General features: G+C 41.8%; 1 protein-coding gene across 3 annotated transcripts in view; it reads left to right on the forward strand.

The window, feature by feature from the left end:
* The window catches only part of slc25a22a (solute carrier family 25 member 22a), a 142,954-nt gene that overhangs the window by 110,501 nt on the left and 13,125 nt on the right, over window positions 1-19,328 (forward strand). For all 3 annotated transcript variants that reach the window (XM_073049236.1, XM_073049237.1, XM_073049238.1), the window contains 4 exons: window positions 2,062-2,180; window positions 5,779-5,965; window positions 10,430-10,584; window positions 18,891-18,966. In XM_073049236.1, coding sequence (XP_072905337.1) covers window positions 2,062-2,180; window positions 5,779-5,965; window positions 10,430-10,584; window positions 18,891-18,966 — 537 coding nt within the window. The remainder of the gene's footprint in view (window positions 1-2,061; window positions 2,181-5,778; window positions 5,966-10,429; window positions 10,585-18,890; window positions 18,967-19,328) is intronic.

Below are 19,328 nucleotides of genomic sequence, written 5' to 3' on the forward strand. Positions count from 1 at the left end.
CCTTCCTGTCTTAGTGCCTCCACTTCTTCCTCTACTCTGCATCTGGAATCCATTGTGAAATTACTGTTTTAGGTCATCGTAGACTTAGGGTTTCATTCCTCATGATTTCCAATATACTTGTAAGCTAAACCTTGCATCAAGTGCTATACTTGGGGTTTTGTCATTGTTCTTGCTTCTTCAAATAAGAAGTAGTCTGTTTTCTAAGCTAACTGAGAAGGGTACAGATTTTACATACTAGATCTGCTAAAGCTTCCCACTTGCATGGTTAATTCTTGTGCATGTGCGTACAGGTTGCAAATGCACCTTTGAGCAAGTACGTTTTCCCCACAACCTTGTCATTCTGTCAGAAACCTTGAAGCAGCTGATCATGGCAGAGCTGAAAGTTCTTTGGGAAGACCGAATTGAGGAGGCATTAGAGTGTAAGAAAGCCAAATACCAGGAGCTGGTAGAGCAGTCCCAGAGGCAAGGGTGGAGGGCATTATGAGGACCTGTAGAGGTGAGGTGTAGGAGTTTTGCTGACCGTTCATTTTGCAGAACCGACTCCCTCCTTGGCATTACAGGGACTGCAAAGAAAAGAACACGATTTGTCACAGAGGCTGCTAAGAAAGCCTGCAAATAGCTATGGATCAAGAGCTGTGACCCGTAGACCAGTGTTGCTGGGGCACAAGCCAGGGCCTGATCAACCCTAGCTACGGTGCCTGGGTGAGAGTGCCTGATATTGAAAGAGCCGAAACACCTGATGACCTCAGATAACATGATGTCCTAGTTGATGATGTGTCCCAGTGCACCCTAGGGTGTACCTCAGGCATCTTGCTCCTTAAGATCTCTCACAGACTATCTCACAAGGCACAGCACAGGATATTGAGGATTGGTTTCAATTTGTGGTGTTATTTTGGGTAATCAAGATTTCTTTCTGATTTGTAACTTCATATTTTAATCATTGTTTTGAGCACTGTATTTTCCTCTTGGGTATTGACCTTCGGTTCAATGGTTAGGAGAAACATGTGGAAGATGTTTTTTTTTTGTAGCTGTGCCTTTTTGCTGTGTTTCTTTCTTTAAAAAAAAAAGCACTAGAGATTTAAACCCAGGACCTGATTGGCTCTGCACCTTCTGTGGGTTGTTGCTTTCCATATTTCCCAATGATATAGAAGAGGCCATTTGGCATATTGAATCTACACTGGCTCGCAGCAGTCTCATTCCCCACTAGTTTAGTCCGTGATCTATTCTTCCCAAAATCCCATCAACCCTTCCAAGATTCTCCCACTCGGTTGCACTAAGAGTAGTTTCTTACAGTGGCCATTTTACGGCTTTGGGATGTGGGAGGAGACTGAAGCACCGGCAGAAAAACTGCACGGACAGTGTGTAAACTCCACGTAGAGATCAAGCAATCGCTGAAGGTCAAGACTACCAAAACTGCTGGTGCTGTAAGCCGGCAACTCGATTCGCTGTGCCCACTTTTGTTTTGGTTTCTGATCATTAAGTAACCTTGTTTACTTAAATGTTGTCACATGCAAATCATTTTCTGTCATAAACCAATCAAAGATTGCTTAGTACGAGACATCCTCATACTGGTGTGATAAGGGTGCATTTTTTTTTGTTTACGAAGTATGTTTCAAAACATAGATTATGAAGGCAACTTTCAGACTTCCAAAAGTTGCGTGATTGACTGGATGCATTATTTGTCGCTGTCTCTTATTGGTTCAGCATAAATTCTGCGTGATGCAGGATGCCTCTCTCTACAAACATCAACCATCTAGCATTGAAGAAGAAATTCTTAGTGGGTGGAAATACACTGATATTGCACCAAGCGATGACGCAGGAAAGCTTTAAACCCCATTGAATCTATTTTTTGAAGGAAACAATGGACAACTTAGAAATTGACATTTTTCTGCCTTTTAAAACAAAGATAGAATTACAAGAAATTACTTGGTCCTGTTTTTCAAAATTCTTTGTTGAATTTCTCAAGTGTTTGCATCTGGCCTGCTCCTGGTGTTTTGTGCCTGTCACAATTGTCAGTGTCACTTATCAAATCCACTGTTACCTTTTTGCTTCCTTTTGTAGGAAGAAGCTGACTTTGTTGAGGGAGATGCTGGCAGGCTGTGGTGCCGGGACCTGTCAGGTTGTCGTAACCACACCCATGGAGATGTTGAAGATTCAGCTGCAAGATGCAGGTCGTCTTGGTAGGTGGAACAAAAGAGTTCTGTATTCCAGAATTCAATATGTAAGTCAGAAAGTGCTGGAATTGCTCATAAGTTTGGGCAGAGAAACAGTTAATATTTCAGAAACATGAGAACATCTGCAGATGCTGGAGATCCAAAGATACACACACAAAATGCTGGAGGAACTCAGTAGGCCAGATAGCATTATGGAGAAGGCCCAGAATGTCAACTATTTACTCTTTTCGATAGATACAGCCTGGCCTGCTGAGTTCTTCTAGCATTTTGTGTATAATATGTTGATATTCCAGGTTGAACATGGTTTGTCAGACCTTCATTTCTTCAATCGGAAGTCTTTACTGTTTCTCTTTCCATTTCTGCTGCAAGACCAGCACTTTGATTTCATTCCTGATTTCCAGAGTCATTTTTTATTTTTAATTTGTTGTGTTGATTTTGAATTTCTGGCTTGCATTTTCTATCTTTTAATTGTATCTGAACTGCTGTGAGATTTCTTTTCTTTCAGAATTTTTGGCATTCTTAAAACAAGCTGGCCATGTGGAGCAGTTGTAGGCGATGAAACCTCAGGAATATTTCTGTTCAGATCTGGCCACTTTGACATAGGGTAGTGTGTGCATACAAATTTTCCACCTGTGGGTGGTAAGGTCTCAATAAGAAAGGTGGAAACTGAGAATCATTTAAATCCAGAGGGGGCACCTAAGATATATGATGAAAAGGCCATTGGAACAAGTGGCTGGGCAGAGGACAGCCTGGATTTTAGCTGAAGAGTTAGATTTCAGTGATAAAAAAAAAAGTTTGCTGACCTTGTGAAGATCATAGCTATTCTCCTGTTAGATACAGATTTAGCTTCGGCCACTGTGCAAATCAGAGAATCACATATGTTACACCTACAGTGGGCTAGGCCTGTGGGTATTTAGGCTTTAGCTGAAGAAAGTGTGCATCTCATAGTTATCAACAGCTGCTGGAACTCTTAAGCTCTTTCTATCTACTGTCAACTGTACAGGCCGAGGGGGTTTTCTGACTTCCATGTAGCTGCAGAACTATATTTTTTAATTTTGTTTTTGAGGAACACATTGTGTTCGTATTTAATTAACTCCCAGGTTTGGTGACTCATCAAACCAGCTCTGATGTCTTGTGATGGAAAGCTAAGAGTAAGTAGTTGTGATGTATACGAAGGGGAAATCATGCTTGACTAATCTTCTGGAATTTTTTGAGGATCTAACTATGAAAATGGACAAGGGAGAGCCAGTGGATGTAGTGTACCTGGACTTTCAGAAAGCTTTTGATACGGTCCCACATAGGAGATTAGTGGGCAAACTTAGAGCACGTGGTATTGGGGATAGGGTACTGACATGGATAGAAAATTGGTTGGCAGACAGGAAACAAAGAGTAGGGAGTAACGGGTCCTTTTCAGAATGGCAGGCAGTGACTAGTGGGGTACCGCAAGGCTCGGTGCTGGGACCGCAGCTATTTACAATATACATTAATGATTTAGATGAAGGGATTAAAAGTAACATTAGTAAATTTGCAGATGACACAAAGCTGTGTGGCAGTGTGAAATATGAGGAGAATGTTAGGAAAATGCAGGGTGACTTAGGTTGGGTGAGTGGGCAGATGCAGTTTAATGTGGATAAATGTGAGGTTATCTACTTAGGCGGCAAGAACAGGAAGGCATATTACTATCTGAATGGTGTCAAGTTAGGAAAAGGGGAAGTACAACGAGATCTAGGTGTCCTTGTTCATCAGTCACTGAAAGTAAGCATGCAGGTACAGCAGGCATTGAAGAAAGCTAATGGCATGTTGGCCTTCATAACAAGGGGAGTTGAGTATAGGAGCAAAGAGGTCCTTCAGCAGTTGTACAGGGCCCTGGCGAGACCACACCTGGAGTATTGTGTTCAGTTTTGGTCTCCAAATTTGAGGAAGGACATTCTTGCTATTGAGGGAGTGCGGCGTAGGTTCACGAGGTTAATTCCCGGGATGGCAGGACTGTCATATGTTGAAAGATTGGAGCGACTGGGCTTGTATACACTGGAATTTAGAAGGATGAGAGGGGATCTGGTTGGAACATATAAGATTATTAAGGGATTGGACATGCTAGAGGCAGGAAACATGTTCCCGATGTTGGGGGAGTCCAGAACCAGAGGCCACAGTTTAAGAATAATGGGTAGGCCATTTAGAACGGAGTTGAGGAAAAACTTTTTCACCCAGAGAGTTGTGGATCTATGGAATGCTCTGCCTCAGAAGGCAGTGGAGGCCAATTCTCTGGATGCTTTCAAGAAAGAGTTAGATAGAGCTCTTAAAGATAGCAGTCATGGGATACGGCGAGAAGGCAGGAACGGGGTACAGATTGTGGATGATCAGACATGATCACATTGAATGGCGGTGCTGGCTCGGAGGGCCGAATGGCCTACCCCTGCACCTATTGTCTATTGTCTCAATATTATTTATTTAACTATTTATCAACAATACTGTGAATAGGTCTTGGGCACATGTAAAAAGAATTCACCCCCACTGGAAGTGTTCATGTTTTATTGTTTAACAACATTGAATCACCGTGGATTTAATTTGACTTTCTGACACTGATCAACAGGAAAAAGACTCCAGCATTGTGTGTGTGTTGCTTGGATTTCCAGCAACTGCAGATTTTCTTGTCTTAGTGATTGTGTTGATTTGCTTTTCAAAAGTCAAGTCTTTTGACCTATTGAATTTGTCTTGACCTGCTGATTTAGTGCCAGATTTTAGCTTCCTTTTGTTACCAAGGGGATAGAGACATACAGCATGGAATTAGGCCCAGCAGCCCACAGTTAATGGTGAGCACAGTGTCAGTGGGCTGAGGAGCATGTTTCCGTGCTTTTTCCCTATTCCCTTGGTAACAAAGTGAAAATAGAAACAGGATAATTCACCTCAGTCTCATTAATTTCCCTCAGATGTATGCCCCAGGGGCAATATATAGTGCCCAATTAACCTCCCAACCTGTACACCTTTGAGATCTAGGAGGAAACCAGAGAACTGTGCGGAGATGCACGCAGACATGGGAAGAATGTGCAAATTCCATACAATTGGGTGTGAAGAACCTAATAGGTAATGATGGAGTTGTGTGAAAATGGGGATCTGAGGTTGTGGCTTCTCCTATTTCATTTGTCCGGATCGCTGCATGTCGCCCAGTTACCCCAGCTCTGTGCTTGAGAGGCCAGGGCAGCACACTGAGACTGCTGCTGGTTGACGATCTTTGGCGGCCACTTGGGTGGGGAGGGTCACTAATGATGTAACGTGTGCATAGTAGGCAGGCGCCCGGAAAACTGGCGCAAGGTCAGACTACAGGACAGTTTCACTGCAAGATGCCTGTGAATTAAGGATCTAGCTGAAAGCCACGTGCCCCCTCACACACACTCTTTAGAAGAGAAAGCTATGAATTGTGCACCATTTTGACTCGACACTTTAAACAGAAAAGGAAAATGCACAGTTGGAGAGTCAATATTCTTGACACTTCTATCATTAATGCTGAAATATCCTGTTGTGCAGATGGATGCTCCACACGCTCTGTGATATATCTGGCTTAATCTGCTTGCTCCTCCTGACCTATTTTCTCTGTAATTACATGCAGCCGCCCAACAGAAGCTGATGGCAGCGCAGGCGGTGTCAAGCTCCCCCTCGGGAAGCCCTATTTCCAGTGCAAGTCATGCTACCTCTGCTATCAAGTCCCCACAGACTGCCACGCAGATCACCAAAGAGCTGCTCAGAAGCAAGGGAATTACTGGCCTTTACAAAGGCTTAGGGGCAACATTGCTAAGGTATGTGACAAGTTGTAACTTGTGTAGACTGATCACAACCAAATGCAATCAAACAAGGTTCAATATCACAGCAGTTCTGAAAGTAACAGCGCTGGCTTTTTTTCCCACTTACATGATTTTTAACTCAATCTGACAGAGTTGAAAGATAAGAGATATTTTGGTTGCATCTCAGCTTAAAAAATCTATTTCAAGCACATGCAGTGACTTAGTCAAAGAAAAAGTGTGCTTGCAGAAGGAATAATCGGGAAGGAGTTCAGACAGGTGGGTTTTAAGGAGGATCTTAAAATGAGAGAGGATATGGAGTAGCTAAAGTCCTAGATTCCAGAGGTTATGGCTTAGGTTACTGAAGATTTGCCCTCATAGGTGAAATTTGTACAGAATCAAAGGGTTGGAGGAGTACTGAAGGAATGAGGTCTGGGGATGATTATAAGGAAAGAGAGGGGAAAGGATGAGAATTTTAAAATGCAAGAGGCTAAGTGGCCAAAGGTCATTGAGTCAGTATGTGCCAGTGGAAAATAGCATCCCAAACAGAGAACTTAAAGACTGTCGTTTAAATACGTCTCAGCCATCTAGATGTCTGACTCATAAATAAACTCTTTCAGCATTGTCTTGAAAGCTGTCATGCACAGTAGCATTTATATTTTATCAAATAGATAAAAGGAAGCAGAATTGATTTTGATCCGGCTATTAAAATATTTTACTGCGATCCTTCATTGCGAATGGACTAACTTGGATGGTAGGGAGTGGTGGAAATATGCTTCTAATTCAACTTTTCGTTAAATTCTCAGCTCAGCCCCTTTGCATTTACACAGATTATAATCTTCTGCAAGGCATTCATGTTTTATTCAGCAAGGTCAATCACTGTCATTGCTTACAATGACATTGATTGAAAGAAATAGAATTAGGATGGGTGGAAGTTGTTTCATGTTTAAATGGCCCATGAATAAGAATCTGTCATTTCGTTTCCATGTTTCTCTTCAGTTTTTCAATCAACACTAGCTCTTTTCTCAGAAAGAAACCATAGGTGCCAGCTTCCATCCACTTAATTATCCTTGAAACATAGACCATCCCTGGGTAAGAAACCTGTCCTGTTTTAACAGATAAGTCAGAAAATACATTTTAAAAAATCATGTGATGCAATAACTGTATCTTCACGGTGTTGTAATAATTGATGTCAAAAATGCACAAGTTTGATAGGAGAGAACAACTGCTAGGGTAGGAAACAGCTTCTTCCCCCAGACCGTGAGACTACTGAACTCCCTGCCACCTCCCAGATCGCATCACCTATGAAGCGCCAGTAGCATTATACTGTTTTACTTTCATAAATACTCCGTAGTATTTGTTACTTTATTTATGGTAATGTGTTATGTGTGTGAGTTATATGTACTGTGTTGTACACCTTGGTCTGGGGGAATGTGGTTTTGTTTGCTTGAATGACAATAAACTGAACTGGAACCAGTGAAGAGAAAAAGGAAATGAGTTCTGCTTTTTGTAAGAAAATGTATTTGTTAGACTTTTGAATTTAATAATAATAGAGGAGCTCGGTTCATATGTAGGGGTGTCCTCAGTCAGGTATCTGTAACCCAAGGATGGCCTATATCAATCTTGTCAAATACCTGACATTTTGAGATCACATGTAAACAGTAACTATAATTTATGTTTAGAGACTAAACATTAAACAGTGACTAGATTCTCAGACTAATTAACATGAATACACTATCTGTGGCTATAATCTCAACACTAAGGTGAATAATCTTTCGTAGTGGGAGCATTTTCTGGTATAGGTAAAACGTGGAAGCCTTCACCATCTCTGATTCAACAGAGTGTTGGATGGTGCTACACCTGGCCCATGCCTTGCATAAACCTCTCACAAGATGCCCCCTTTGCATTTGCCTCTCACAGCTGTGGGGCTGCCAACTACTTGACAGTTTTGCTGCTGTGGTCCCTCTGCAAAATGAAGCAGTCCGTAATAACCCGTTACAAGGCTGCATGTAGTAGAATTACTTAATTATCAGTGATGGCCTTCCCATAGTTTGTACTGTCCAAAGCCCATTTTCATGATCTTCCAATGTCCCTCAACCGAAGGGTTTTGAAATGTGAAGAACTAATGCTCGGACCTTTTGTTGTTTGTGATGTGTGTTAATGACTTCGATGTGAATGTAATTCTGCAGATGGCACAAAAACTGTGTTGTTGTGCATAGCAAGGAAGGTTGCCTCAGGCTTAAGGTATGGATCAGCTGGAAGTGGGGCAGAGCATTGGCAGATGGAATTTCATCTTCACAAGTGCCAATTGGTGTATTTTAGGAAGTCAAATGAGGGTAAGACGTATACAGATCAAGATAGGGGGTGCCGAAGGAATATTGATGAACAGAGAGACATTTCATACACAAATCAATAAGCTGGTGAAGAAGGCATATGACATGCTTGCCTAGTTGGACTGCAATGTAGAATATCAGGAGGAGTTGGGCATTGTTGCAACTTGTAAAAACACTGAACAGACCTCAATTGGAATATTGTATGCAGTTCTACATCACCCCATAGGAAGGGTGCAATTGCACTGGAGGAGTTGCAGAGGAGATCACCAAGATGCTGCCTGCGTTCGAGGACTTTAGTTGTGGGGAGAGATTGGATAGGTTAGGTTTCTCTTCCCTGGAATGAAGGAGGCTGAGGGTGACCTGATAAAGATAAATGAAAGAATGAGAGGCTTAAATAGGATAAATGATCTGAATCTTTTTCCCATGCTAGTACTATTAGTAAACGCGAGTGCATATATTTGAAGTGAGATGTATGAATTTTAAAGGGAATATGAGGAGTTTTATTTCTACATTGAGTGTGGTTGATATTGAGCTGCAGAAGATGTGATGAAATCAGATACTAATACTACTATTTAAGAGGCACTTAAAACAGGCACCCGAAATAGGAAAAGTATAAAAGGATATGGGGCTGATGTGGGCAAGTAGGATTAGGGAAGATGAGTGCAACGTTCGGTGTAGGCATGATAGGCCAAAGGGCCTGCTTCTGTGCTGTTTCAGTCTGACATTTAAATAATTAAAAAGTAATTCATTTGAACTATTTGCCTATGTAAATTTATTTAAAATGTTAGTTAACATAAAATTACAAAAAGATAAGCGTGAAGACTGTATGAAACAGAGTCCTGAAGCGATGTAACCACACAACAATTCAGTGTATCACAGAGCTGCCATTGAACTTGTATCATTAGACCAGCAGCGGAACTAGAGGTCAGATGTATAGCTCTCTGATTCCCAATATATTCCTGCACTACAGTGGGCAGGCATGGATAAGCAGAACAAAATGATGATTGCATTGCATTGCAGCTAGCCAGTACATCCCTGTGCAGCCGTCAGCCAGCTGCCAATGCAGTGCAACGCATCATAAATTGCAGTTTGTACACTTTTTATACTGCTTAAAATCAACACAATTTCAGTTTATAAGGTGAGCATGTTTCTATGTACTAACACCTTGTTATTTTCCTGTGTAACCAATCTGATGGACCAAGTGCACAACCATCCATTTCTGGTCTCTGCCTAGCAAGGGGTGGTATAACAAACAAGTGGTCAACTTTTAACAGACTGAGTTCCCATGCCTGACTTCTCGGTAGTGTACATTAGAATTTAAATTTGACCACGTTTTAAAAAGGCTCATTAAGCACACATTAATCATGCCCTTAATGATTATTGAGGGCAGAGAGCAGAGGAGGTACAACACAGAAAGTGAGATAGTTTTCCTGTGAAATGCTCAAAGTTAATAGAAAACAGCACACTTGTATTGCTTAAATATCCAAGTTATATTAAATGCCTCTAGTATGGCTTATTCGTCAACTGTGTCCTTTCCTTATAATTGGGTGCTTTAGCAGCCATTGTTTACTGCTGAGGGAATACTCAAAAGGTTATTTATCTTGGTCGGACATGAATAAATACTCTAGTTGAATTATAGAGTATGGGGAGGAAGGCATATTATAGAAAGATTGGTCAATCACCTCCCATCTAATTTGAAAATGATAATGATTCCAAACTGTCAAATGATTTATGATACTGATCAGCATTTCCTCTGAATGTGGTGGTAAAATTGTGTCAAAAGGAAAAGAAAAGTGCTGTGATCTGTGTGGTTCTTTGTAAAATTCTGTTGCAGTCATTTGTTCTGTGTTCAGGATTCTCACGTTAATTATGATTTAACTTGCAGTAGGATATTTGCAACTCTCGGTAATCGCTTTTGAATAATTACTCCTTTGTATCTTTTTTCATGACTGACGATGCTATCTGTCTCCCATCTCCGTAGTCAGGATGATGGTTTTGCTTTGATGGAAGTTTTAACTGCGGCAAAGTACTTTCATATATACTGTAGTGGTCAATTTTAATTAGTTGTTGGCAGTCATAATGCGTTGTAATAAACAAAGTGTTACACGGTATGTAATATTTTCTGGATAACAAATCTTTCTCTTTAAAGGGACGTTCCTTTCTCCATCATCTACTTCCCACTGTTTGCTAATCTTAACAAGCTGGGGCAGAAGAGTGTAGAAGAGAAAGCTCCATTTTATGTTTCCTTCATCAGTGGCTGTATTGCAGGCAGCACAGCAGCAGTGGCAGTAAATCCGTGTGATGGTAAGGAACTCTTTTCATTTAATACAGAAAATCTGTCTTCACCTCTGCCTGCTTGTAACTAACCTGCATCTTATAACAGTCTACAGAAACAGGTTACTGGGTCTGTATCAGCTCAACAGGACAGAAAGCCCCTTGAGTTCTGTTACCCTTGCCTTATTTCCCACTTATGTTGGCGCGTGGCCTATCGGATAAGGCATCGGTCTAGTGATCTGAAGGTCACTGGTTCAAGCCTCAGCTGAGGCAGCGTGTTGTGTCCTTGAGCAACACATCGCTCTACAACGACACCGGTGCCAAGCTGCGTGGGATCTAGTGCCCTTCCCTTGGACAATATCGGTGGCATGGAGAGGGGAAGGCCTGCAGCTTGGGTAACTGCCGGTCTCCCATACAACCCTGCCCAGGCCTGCGCCCTGGAAACCTTCCAAGGTGCAAATCCATGGTCTCACGAGACTAACGGATGCCTATTTCCCACTGACCATCCCTCTCCCTGCACAATGTATAAATAGGATTAGAGCATTTGGCCATTGGAGCTAGCTTCATCGGTCCATTGTATTCTTTTAATCTGTACCTTAAACCACCACCTCAAATTAATGTACAAGTTCAAAATCAGGCCGGAAATCTGCAACATGTTTGTGGGTGTTTGATTTTGTTGGCTTGTGCATCCATATTTTCTCCCAGTATTATAAAATTGGATTGAATTTGCATTCCAGATCATTGCTAACTCATTCTATTTCTCAGCTCTTTCCAAGCCATGCTGTAGGACATTCTTTCAAACGCATTCAAATCAGTTCAGAAGTACAGCTGCACTTCAGGGCAATGAAATCTCTTTTTCAAGATGCTACATAGTGCTAGATCAAAGTTGAAACAATAGTACAGATAAGGCATTACAGGTAATACTTTAATTGGAGATGGAACTGAATGTGAAAAGCTGTAGATCAAAGGGAAAGAAGTGAACTAGAAAATAGGTCATTAGTAACTTTATCTTCTGGGGAAAAACAAATAGATGAGGAGACAGCGATGCATGAGCGTTTTATCCAGCTATGTCTGCTCTGGTTAGTGTTAAGTCTGAGAAATGTATTGATTATCCTTGTGGTTAATTATTAGCATTTGAGCAGATACTGAGGATTGCCCAATGGACTTTATAGAGACAGCATATAATTGAGACACCATAAATAGCAAGGTCCAATCACTGAAGTGATTGGAGATCAATAAAAGATACTAGTTAAGAGCAAATTAAATGGGGCAGTGTGCAAACGAGGAATATTTTCTGTTTCTTTCTCGAATAGCTCTGATTTAGTTATGTCAGTTAATAAAATAACACCCACCACATCAAGGTCCTTGGAGTTGCTATCCAGCTGTCAGACAGAACCTTGCTTCTCTTTATGGCTGTACACAGACTATATTTATTCCATGATGCCTTTGACCTTCAAAACTTGCATTTAAGCAGTCTTATTTCAGGAATTAGAAGGTTCTGAGCTACATCTCATCTACTCTGGAGGCCAAGTGCTGTCACTAAGTTCCTGAACTCGCTTGCTCCATTACCAGAATTCCTAGGCTTTACTTTGAGGACAAATTTAATGTCTTCCCTCCAAAAGGTCTACATGCTAGCTTACAAATGTTACTGTTGATACCGTTTCTGCTGATACCATTAGTGCTCAAGAAGTTTACATATTTTTTTCGTAATTAGAGAAGCCAGAGAGTGGTGAATCTGTTGGTTTTGTTGGGTACATTTAAGGCAGAGGTTGACCAAGACAGGATTGGTCAGGGCATGAGGGGATACGGGGAGAAGGTAGGAGATTGGGGCTGAGAGGGAATGTGAATCAGCCACAATGAAATGGTGGGGCAGACTGAATGGGCCAAATGGTCTAATTCGGCTCCTATATCTTATGGTCTTATGGTTATCCTACTGCATTAAAACCTATTGTGCAAGCAGTACACTATTGGGTCCCACTGCATCTGAGTTTTCAAAATGTGGGTTCCTTGAAGCTTCCAGTCAATTTTTGTATCCCTTCGTAGCTTCCTATTCTTCATGCAGTTGTGAACATTTTTCTGACTTACTGAGAAAATAGAAGCAAGAGTCAGCCATTTACTCCTTGAAGCATGCTCCACCATTCACTGTGGACATAGATAATCCTCTGTCTCAATGCCATGTTCCTGCTCGTCCCATAGCATTTAAGGTCTTTTGTGTGTAGAAAACTACCCCTCTCCTTAAATACAGTATTACCTGTGACCTGACTACCCTTTAATGAAATTTATCATCTCAGTCGGAAATGTCCTACCCTGTATCCTGTAACTGTCACCCCTACCTCATGATCTCCCACCTGGGGTGTGGAGGGGTGGAAGTATTCTCCTTTCAAACAGCCTTTTGAGCCCTAACAGATTTTTATACATTTCACTGTGATCTCCCATCATGCTTTTCAACGCAAGTGGATACAGGCATAATTATCTTAATGTCCCCCCATACAATAGAGTCTCTCCTCAATACCAGGAAACAATCCAGTGAATCTTCTTCCATGAAAACAGTATCTGTATATCGGCAAGGAATCTGCACACACAATTCTGGGGGTGGTCTCACTATTCTCTATCAATGGCAGTAGGACGTCCTTACCCTTGTACAACCTGAGACAACTAAGTTCAGTGTCTAATAGCATGGAGAAATGTATAGCGTTTTTATGTACACAGCAGCAGCCAGGGCCTTGTCTCTATTCTGAGTTGCTTCAGTTTAGTATTTGGCAGAAGGCAGCAACACAACTCCAGTAGGTTCATGTGGTAGGAAATTCCCAGCCTGCTGCCCTTGTGTCCAGGATTAGGCAGTTTTATTCAATGATTCAATTTAATATCAGAGAATGTACACAGTATACAACCTGAAATTCTTAATCTTCGCAGACATCTGCGAAACAAGAAGAGGAAAAAAAACCTGGAGAATGAATGACAGGAAAACATTAGAACCCCCTTCCCCCTCCCACCCACAAGCTGCAGCAAAACCATTAACCCTCTCCCACCCGCTCCTCCTCCCCCTTGCTTCAGCAAAAGCATCAGGCCCCCCCCACCACCACCCACGCAATAGCAAAGCCCCCCAGAGACCATGATCTAGAGTCCATCAAAAACTATTGTCCATCGCAACCTTGACATCTCAGCAAGCCCACTCTCTCTCACTAATGACGGAGGGAGAGAAATCACTCCTGCCACAGTGAGAGGGGAGGCCGACAGCTCGCTGCTTTGATGTTACAGCCCGCAGCGTTGCTTATTTGAGTTTCCCCCGACTCAGAGCCAGCAGACTCTCACTCACCATTGAAAGAGAGAGAGATCACTCTAGTGCAGAGGCTTCCAACAGCTTCACCCTCTGTCTCGATCTCAGCGATCTACATCATGGTCTTGGGGGGGTGGGGGTGCTTTGCTATTGCTTGGGTGGTGGGAGGGCCTGATACTTTTGCTGAAGCGGGGGGGGGTGAGGGTTGATGCTTTTGCTGCAGTTTGTAGGGGGGAGGGGTTTCTAATGTTTTCTCGTCATTCATTCTTTAGGTTTTTCTCCTCTTGTTTTGCGGATGCCTGTGAAGAGTAAGAGTATATACTGCATACATTCTCTGATATTAAATTGAACCGTTGAATTTCTCCTTAAACACATGGTTCAATAAAATTGCCTAATCCTGGACACAAGTGTAGCGGACTGGGATTTACGCGAGGAATCAGATCATCCACAGGGGCTGCATCCCAAAGCCACACGTCTCCCATGCCACTCCTGGAGATACCAAAGCGCAGGCTGCTTGCCAAGTTTCTAAGAGCGAGAACCCAGTGCCCATGAAGAACATAGTTTAAGCACAGCTGTAGATCATGACTCTGACAGGACCCTAGCCACCTTGAAAAGGAAAAAAATAGAAATGAAAGCAGGAGATTTAAGCTGTGTCACGGATGAACTGGAAGAGATCGCTCAGGTCCACCAAAACCCCTGTTGCTCCTCTGACTAGGAATGTGGAAACGCTATCAGTGTCATCCAGTGAATGGCAGTTCATACAGAGGCTGAACTTCCACATTTCCTGTTCATTTGGGGTTTGAGAGTTTAGGTATTAAATATAGCAGCACCTTGTTAGAAGAAGCAGAATAAAGAGGAAAGAAAAAGCACCCACTCAAAATAGAAAACAAACTGTGAAGAAATTGTTGGAGAACAGATGAAAACATGACAGTGGTGTTAATTATCCCTTACTATAAAAGTATAAATAGATAAGTGTGGTGTGCAAGTAAATCATGTGTCATCATTACCTTATGTAAAGAAGGGAGAATAAACACCTGTTAATTCATAGAAAGAAATGAAACCGCACCAGCAGGAAATACTCAGCAGGTCCAGCAGCATCTGCGAAAAGGGAGTGTATATTTCTGGTATGTGACCTGCCTTCAAAACTGTTCAGTTCTGATGGAGGATCTCAAACTAAAATAGTAAATTTGTTTCTCAGTTCTCAGACGCTGTTTAACCTGTTGTGTTTTCAGCATTTTCTGTTTTTTATTGAAAACTTCCAGCAGCTGTAGCTGCTAGATTTTCTTTTGAATAATAGAATGACTTGTGTCAGTCAGAGCACTGAAGGTAGGAAAAAGGCAGATCTGCACCCCAGACAAAATGCTTGAGGAGCTCAGCAAGTCAGGCAGCATCTATGGAGGGGAATAAACAGCCGACATTTTTGGCCGAGACCCTTCTTGGGCACTGGAGAGGAATGGGGCAGAGGGTGGGGGAAGGAGAAGGACTACAAGCTGGCAGTGATATGTGAGACAGGTAAGTGGGGGCAGAAGGAGGACGAAGTAAGAAGCTGGGAGGGGATACATCAAGTGGTAAAGGGCTGAAGAAGAAGGGATCTAATATGAGAGAAGAGTGGACTACGGAAGAAAGGGATGGAAGAGGAGGAACAGGGAAGTGATGGCCGTGAGAAGTGAGAAAAGGTGAGAGGAATGAAAAAAGAGAAAAGGTAGGAGGGAGAGATATTACTAAAAGTTGGAGAAATCTATGTTCGTTTCATCAGATTGGAAGAGAGGGAGAGAGAGAGAGACCCCTTTGAGATCTTACTGTATGTCTTGAACTGCAGGAGGAGGGAGGGATTTTTAATGAAAATTCCTTGGTGTTTACGGAGGAGAAAATCATAGTTGCTCAAGAGAAAAGGGGAAACAAGTGGAGATGTTTTGCGGGGCAGTTATTTTACCAGGAAGGAGATAAGTGCAGCCGTAGAGTGCATTAAGGTGGATAAATCTCCAGGAACTGACAGAGAGCATGCTTGACTTTGTGGGAGGCTACGGGGAAATTGTGGAAGTTCTTGCAGATAGATTTGCTTCATAAATGGCCACTGGTGAAGTTCCCGAAGGCTGAAAGGTAAATAATAATATTCCATTGTTTATGACTGGTAGGAAGACAAGCCAGGGAACTAGAGGCCAGTTAGCCTGATAGCAGAAGTACTGGAGACAATTGAGAGGGGCAGGATCTACCACTATTTGGAGAGACAGAGACAGATTAGGAGTCATCATGCCTTTGTGAGTAGGAAGTCATACTTGACAAAATTTTTTGAATAGGATTGGGGGGGGGTTGAAATTTGATCTCCACATTCTCCATACAAAATAGAGCCTTCATCTACTGATATGTATGTTACCAATATGATCTGAAATGCGAGAGATTTTGCAGATGCCGGGAATTGGGATGTATGCTCATCTGTAAATCATCTGTAAACTGCCATCTGTAAATTTGCCGATGACACAGCTATCACTGGCAGAATTTCAGATGTTGATGAAGAGGCGTACAGGAGCGAGATAGATCATCTGGTTGAGTGGTGACTTGCTCTCAACATCAGTAATACCAAGAAATTGACTGTGAGTTTCAGGAAGGGGAAGTCAAGGGAACTGACACCAGCCCTCATCAAGGGATCAGCTGTGGAAAGGGTGAGCAGTGTTGACCAATCATCAGCTGATCTAGGTTAGGCAATTCACTACGCAACTGTTAATCAAAGCTTGTGCTTTGTTGTCTATGCACAAACATCAACCTAACTATGTTGACCCCAGGCCAACAACTTAAAACATGAATTCTACTGTTCCCTCGAAATCAATTCCCACTCAGACAACCTCTCCGATTTATTACACTAATATAGGGAATCTCTTGTTGGTCAAATGATTGTTCCTTTTTCTCAGAGCCACTGGCACAGAGGTCTTTCTTGCGATATTTAGTGTCCAGAGTAGTCGTCCCTTTGCATTCAAAGCCCCACATTCTTAAACTCTTTCCTTAGCAGTTCAAATGTTGCGTTTCAATCTCATTGGCTCAAGGTCATCTGACTGAACTCTGCCAGATTCCCACTGGATGTAGTCAAGGGCTACACAATTTCATTCCTTGGGTGAGTTCTTTTGTTCTGTTTGGCTCTTGGTTCAAACCAGTCAGACTGGGTTATCCAGACACCGAGCCAAAATAATGGGATTACTTCTGTAAACCTGACATTGAACACAATAAACAGTTCTCTTTCTGTGCTACTTATTTAATTACAACATACATATATATTTCTTGTAGTTTACAGTTTTATTATTGTATTGCATTGTAGTCCTGCCACAAAACAACAAATTTTACAGCATATACCAGTGATATTAAACCTGATTCTTCAGCAGCACGCACAGACTGCTGTTACTCTTTACAGAACTACAGAACCTGTTGGGATTTCCCTTTACCTTAGCTGCCTGATCCATTGCATACCCTCTCTTTGGCCTCTTGGGAGTATTCTTAATTTTTGCAGTCATCAAGGGATTTGTTCAATCCTGACGGCCTAAATCCAATACATGTTTCCTTCCTTTTCTTTGCCAGAGCCTCATATCTCTTATCAGCCATGGTTCCTTAATGTTAGCAAGTTTACACTTCACTCCATCAAGAATATGCTGCTCCTGTATGCTTGCTTTCACATTTTTAAAAGCCTTCCACTTGCCATTTGTTCCTTTGCTTTCAAACAGACTCACTCAAATGACCTCTTCTAAACCCTGTATAGTTCCCCCAAAATTAACCTGCTCTGTTTCAGGACCCTGGTCTGTGGGCTTGTCCATCACTATCTTAAAGCTAACAGAATTATGATCACTAAAGCCGAAGTACTTCCTGACTACCCTACATTACATGTCCTTCCTTGTTGCCTAAGATAAGGTCCAGCATTGCTCCTTTCTGAATTGCCTTGGAAAAGCTTTCCAGGACACATTGCACAAATTCCATTCTATCTAAGTTCTTAACAATACTGGGGAAATTAAAATCTCCCAGCAATACAATACTCCCTATTATTCTTACAACTATGAGCAATTTCTGTACACACCTGCTCCTCAAATTCCCACTGAATATTGAGATGTCAATAATATAGCCTCTCTAGAGTGGCCCACCCCTTCTTGTTTCTCAGTTCTGTCTAGATAACCTCACTTGATGATCCCCAAGAATGCTGTATTGCTGTAACGTCCTCCCTTCTCAAAAAGACTACAGTCCTTCTTTGCTACCTGTACTTCTGCCATGCCTGTAGCCTGTAGCAGCTGTTCATCCTGCCGTCCTCACAGCCATGTTTTTGTAACATCCCAGTCCTCAGAGCCAATCCGTGCTCAGTTCGTCCTTCTTGCCTATTAAACCTCGAGCTTCTTCCCTTCTGCCGTCAGATTTCTAAACCGTCCATGAATTCACCAACACTACCTTTTTATTGCACTATTTATTAATTTTGTAGTTCATTGTAACTTTATGTCTTGCTCTGTACTGCTGCTGTAAAACAACAAGTTTCATGTCAAATGTCAGTAATAATAAACCTAATTTTAATTCTTTATTCCAAGCATCAACATAATCCCTTCTAGAAGAACAGTTGCAGCTTTTGTATTATTGCCCATAAAAGATTTCCAGGAGAAACTCATTGTTTTGATCATATCTGTTGGTCAGCATTAAGGCCATCTGATGGCCATGTGCTTGGCAGAAGCAGTGTTTCCAATGTGATTGTGCTCCTTCAGACTCTATTAGTTTCAGTTATGCTGAGCAAAGCAGTGATAGTGATATTATACTTTAGCTTAGTGTCCTGGGGCTAGAGGAGAGAGAGTCATCCATGTTCTCTGTACAGATCACTGTACTTCAGTTCTTTTGGAAAAACAGTAAATCCCAAAATTAAACAGGGTTATAACTGGACTCTTAACATTGTAATTGACCTGCTGTCCTTCAACATTTGGGTGAAGTGCTGAAAGGTAATCTTCATCACCAGAACTATATACTAAAATGAAAAGCTAATTCAAAAAAAAAATTACTCTTGTTATTTACAGTGAAAACTTTTTTTTTGTCTTTTATTCTAATTTAGTAATAAAGACCAGGCTTCAATCCCTTCAAAGGGGTTTGGATGAAGACACATACTCAGGAATAATTGACTGCGCCAGGTAATAAATAATGATTTAAGTATTTCAAGTCATCAAGCATCTGCAATTCTTAGCATGCCCTTAATGTAGAACAGCAATCATAGCACGTAATGGGTAACAGAAGATTGATATGCGATGTGGAAATTTATTGGGTTAGGTTGGGTTTCAGGAGAAAGCCAATGGAGAACCAAAGGATACGTGATGGGGAATTGCACAGATGTGAGATATAGATAAGCTTTTCTAATCATAACCAAGGAAGTGAAAACATGCTGTAGTGAGTCAGACGTCAGCGTGGGTGAGGCTGTGCAAGGATTTACTTAGAAGTCTAAATTTGATGTAATTTAGAATTAGAGTATTGGCTAGAACGGAAAAGCATGGTGAAT

Source organism: Hemitrygon akajei, chromosome 6, assembly GCF_048418815.1.
Source record: "Hemitrygon akajei chromosome 6, sHemAka1.3, whole genome shotgun sequence".
Classification (NCBI taxonomy): Eukaryota; Metazoa; Chordata; class Chondrichthyes; order Myliobatiformes; family Dasyatidae; genus Hemitrygon; species Hemitrygon akajei.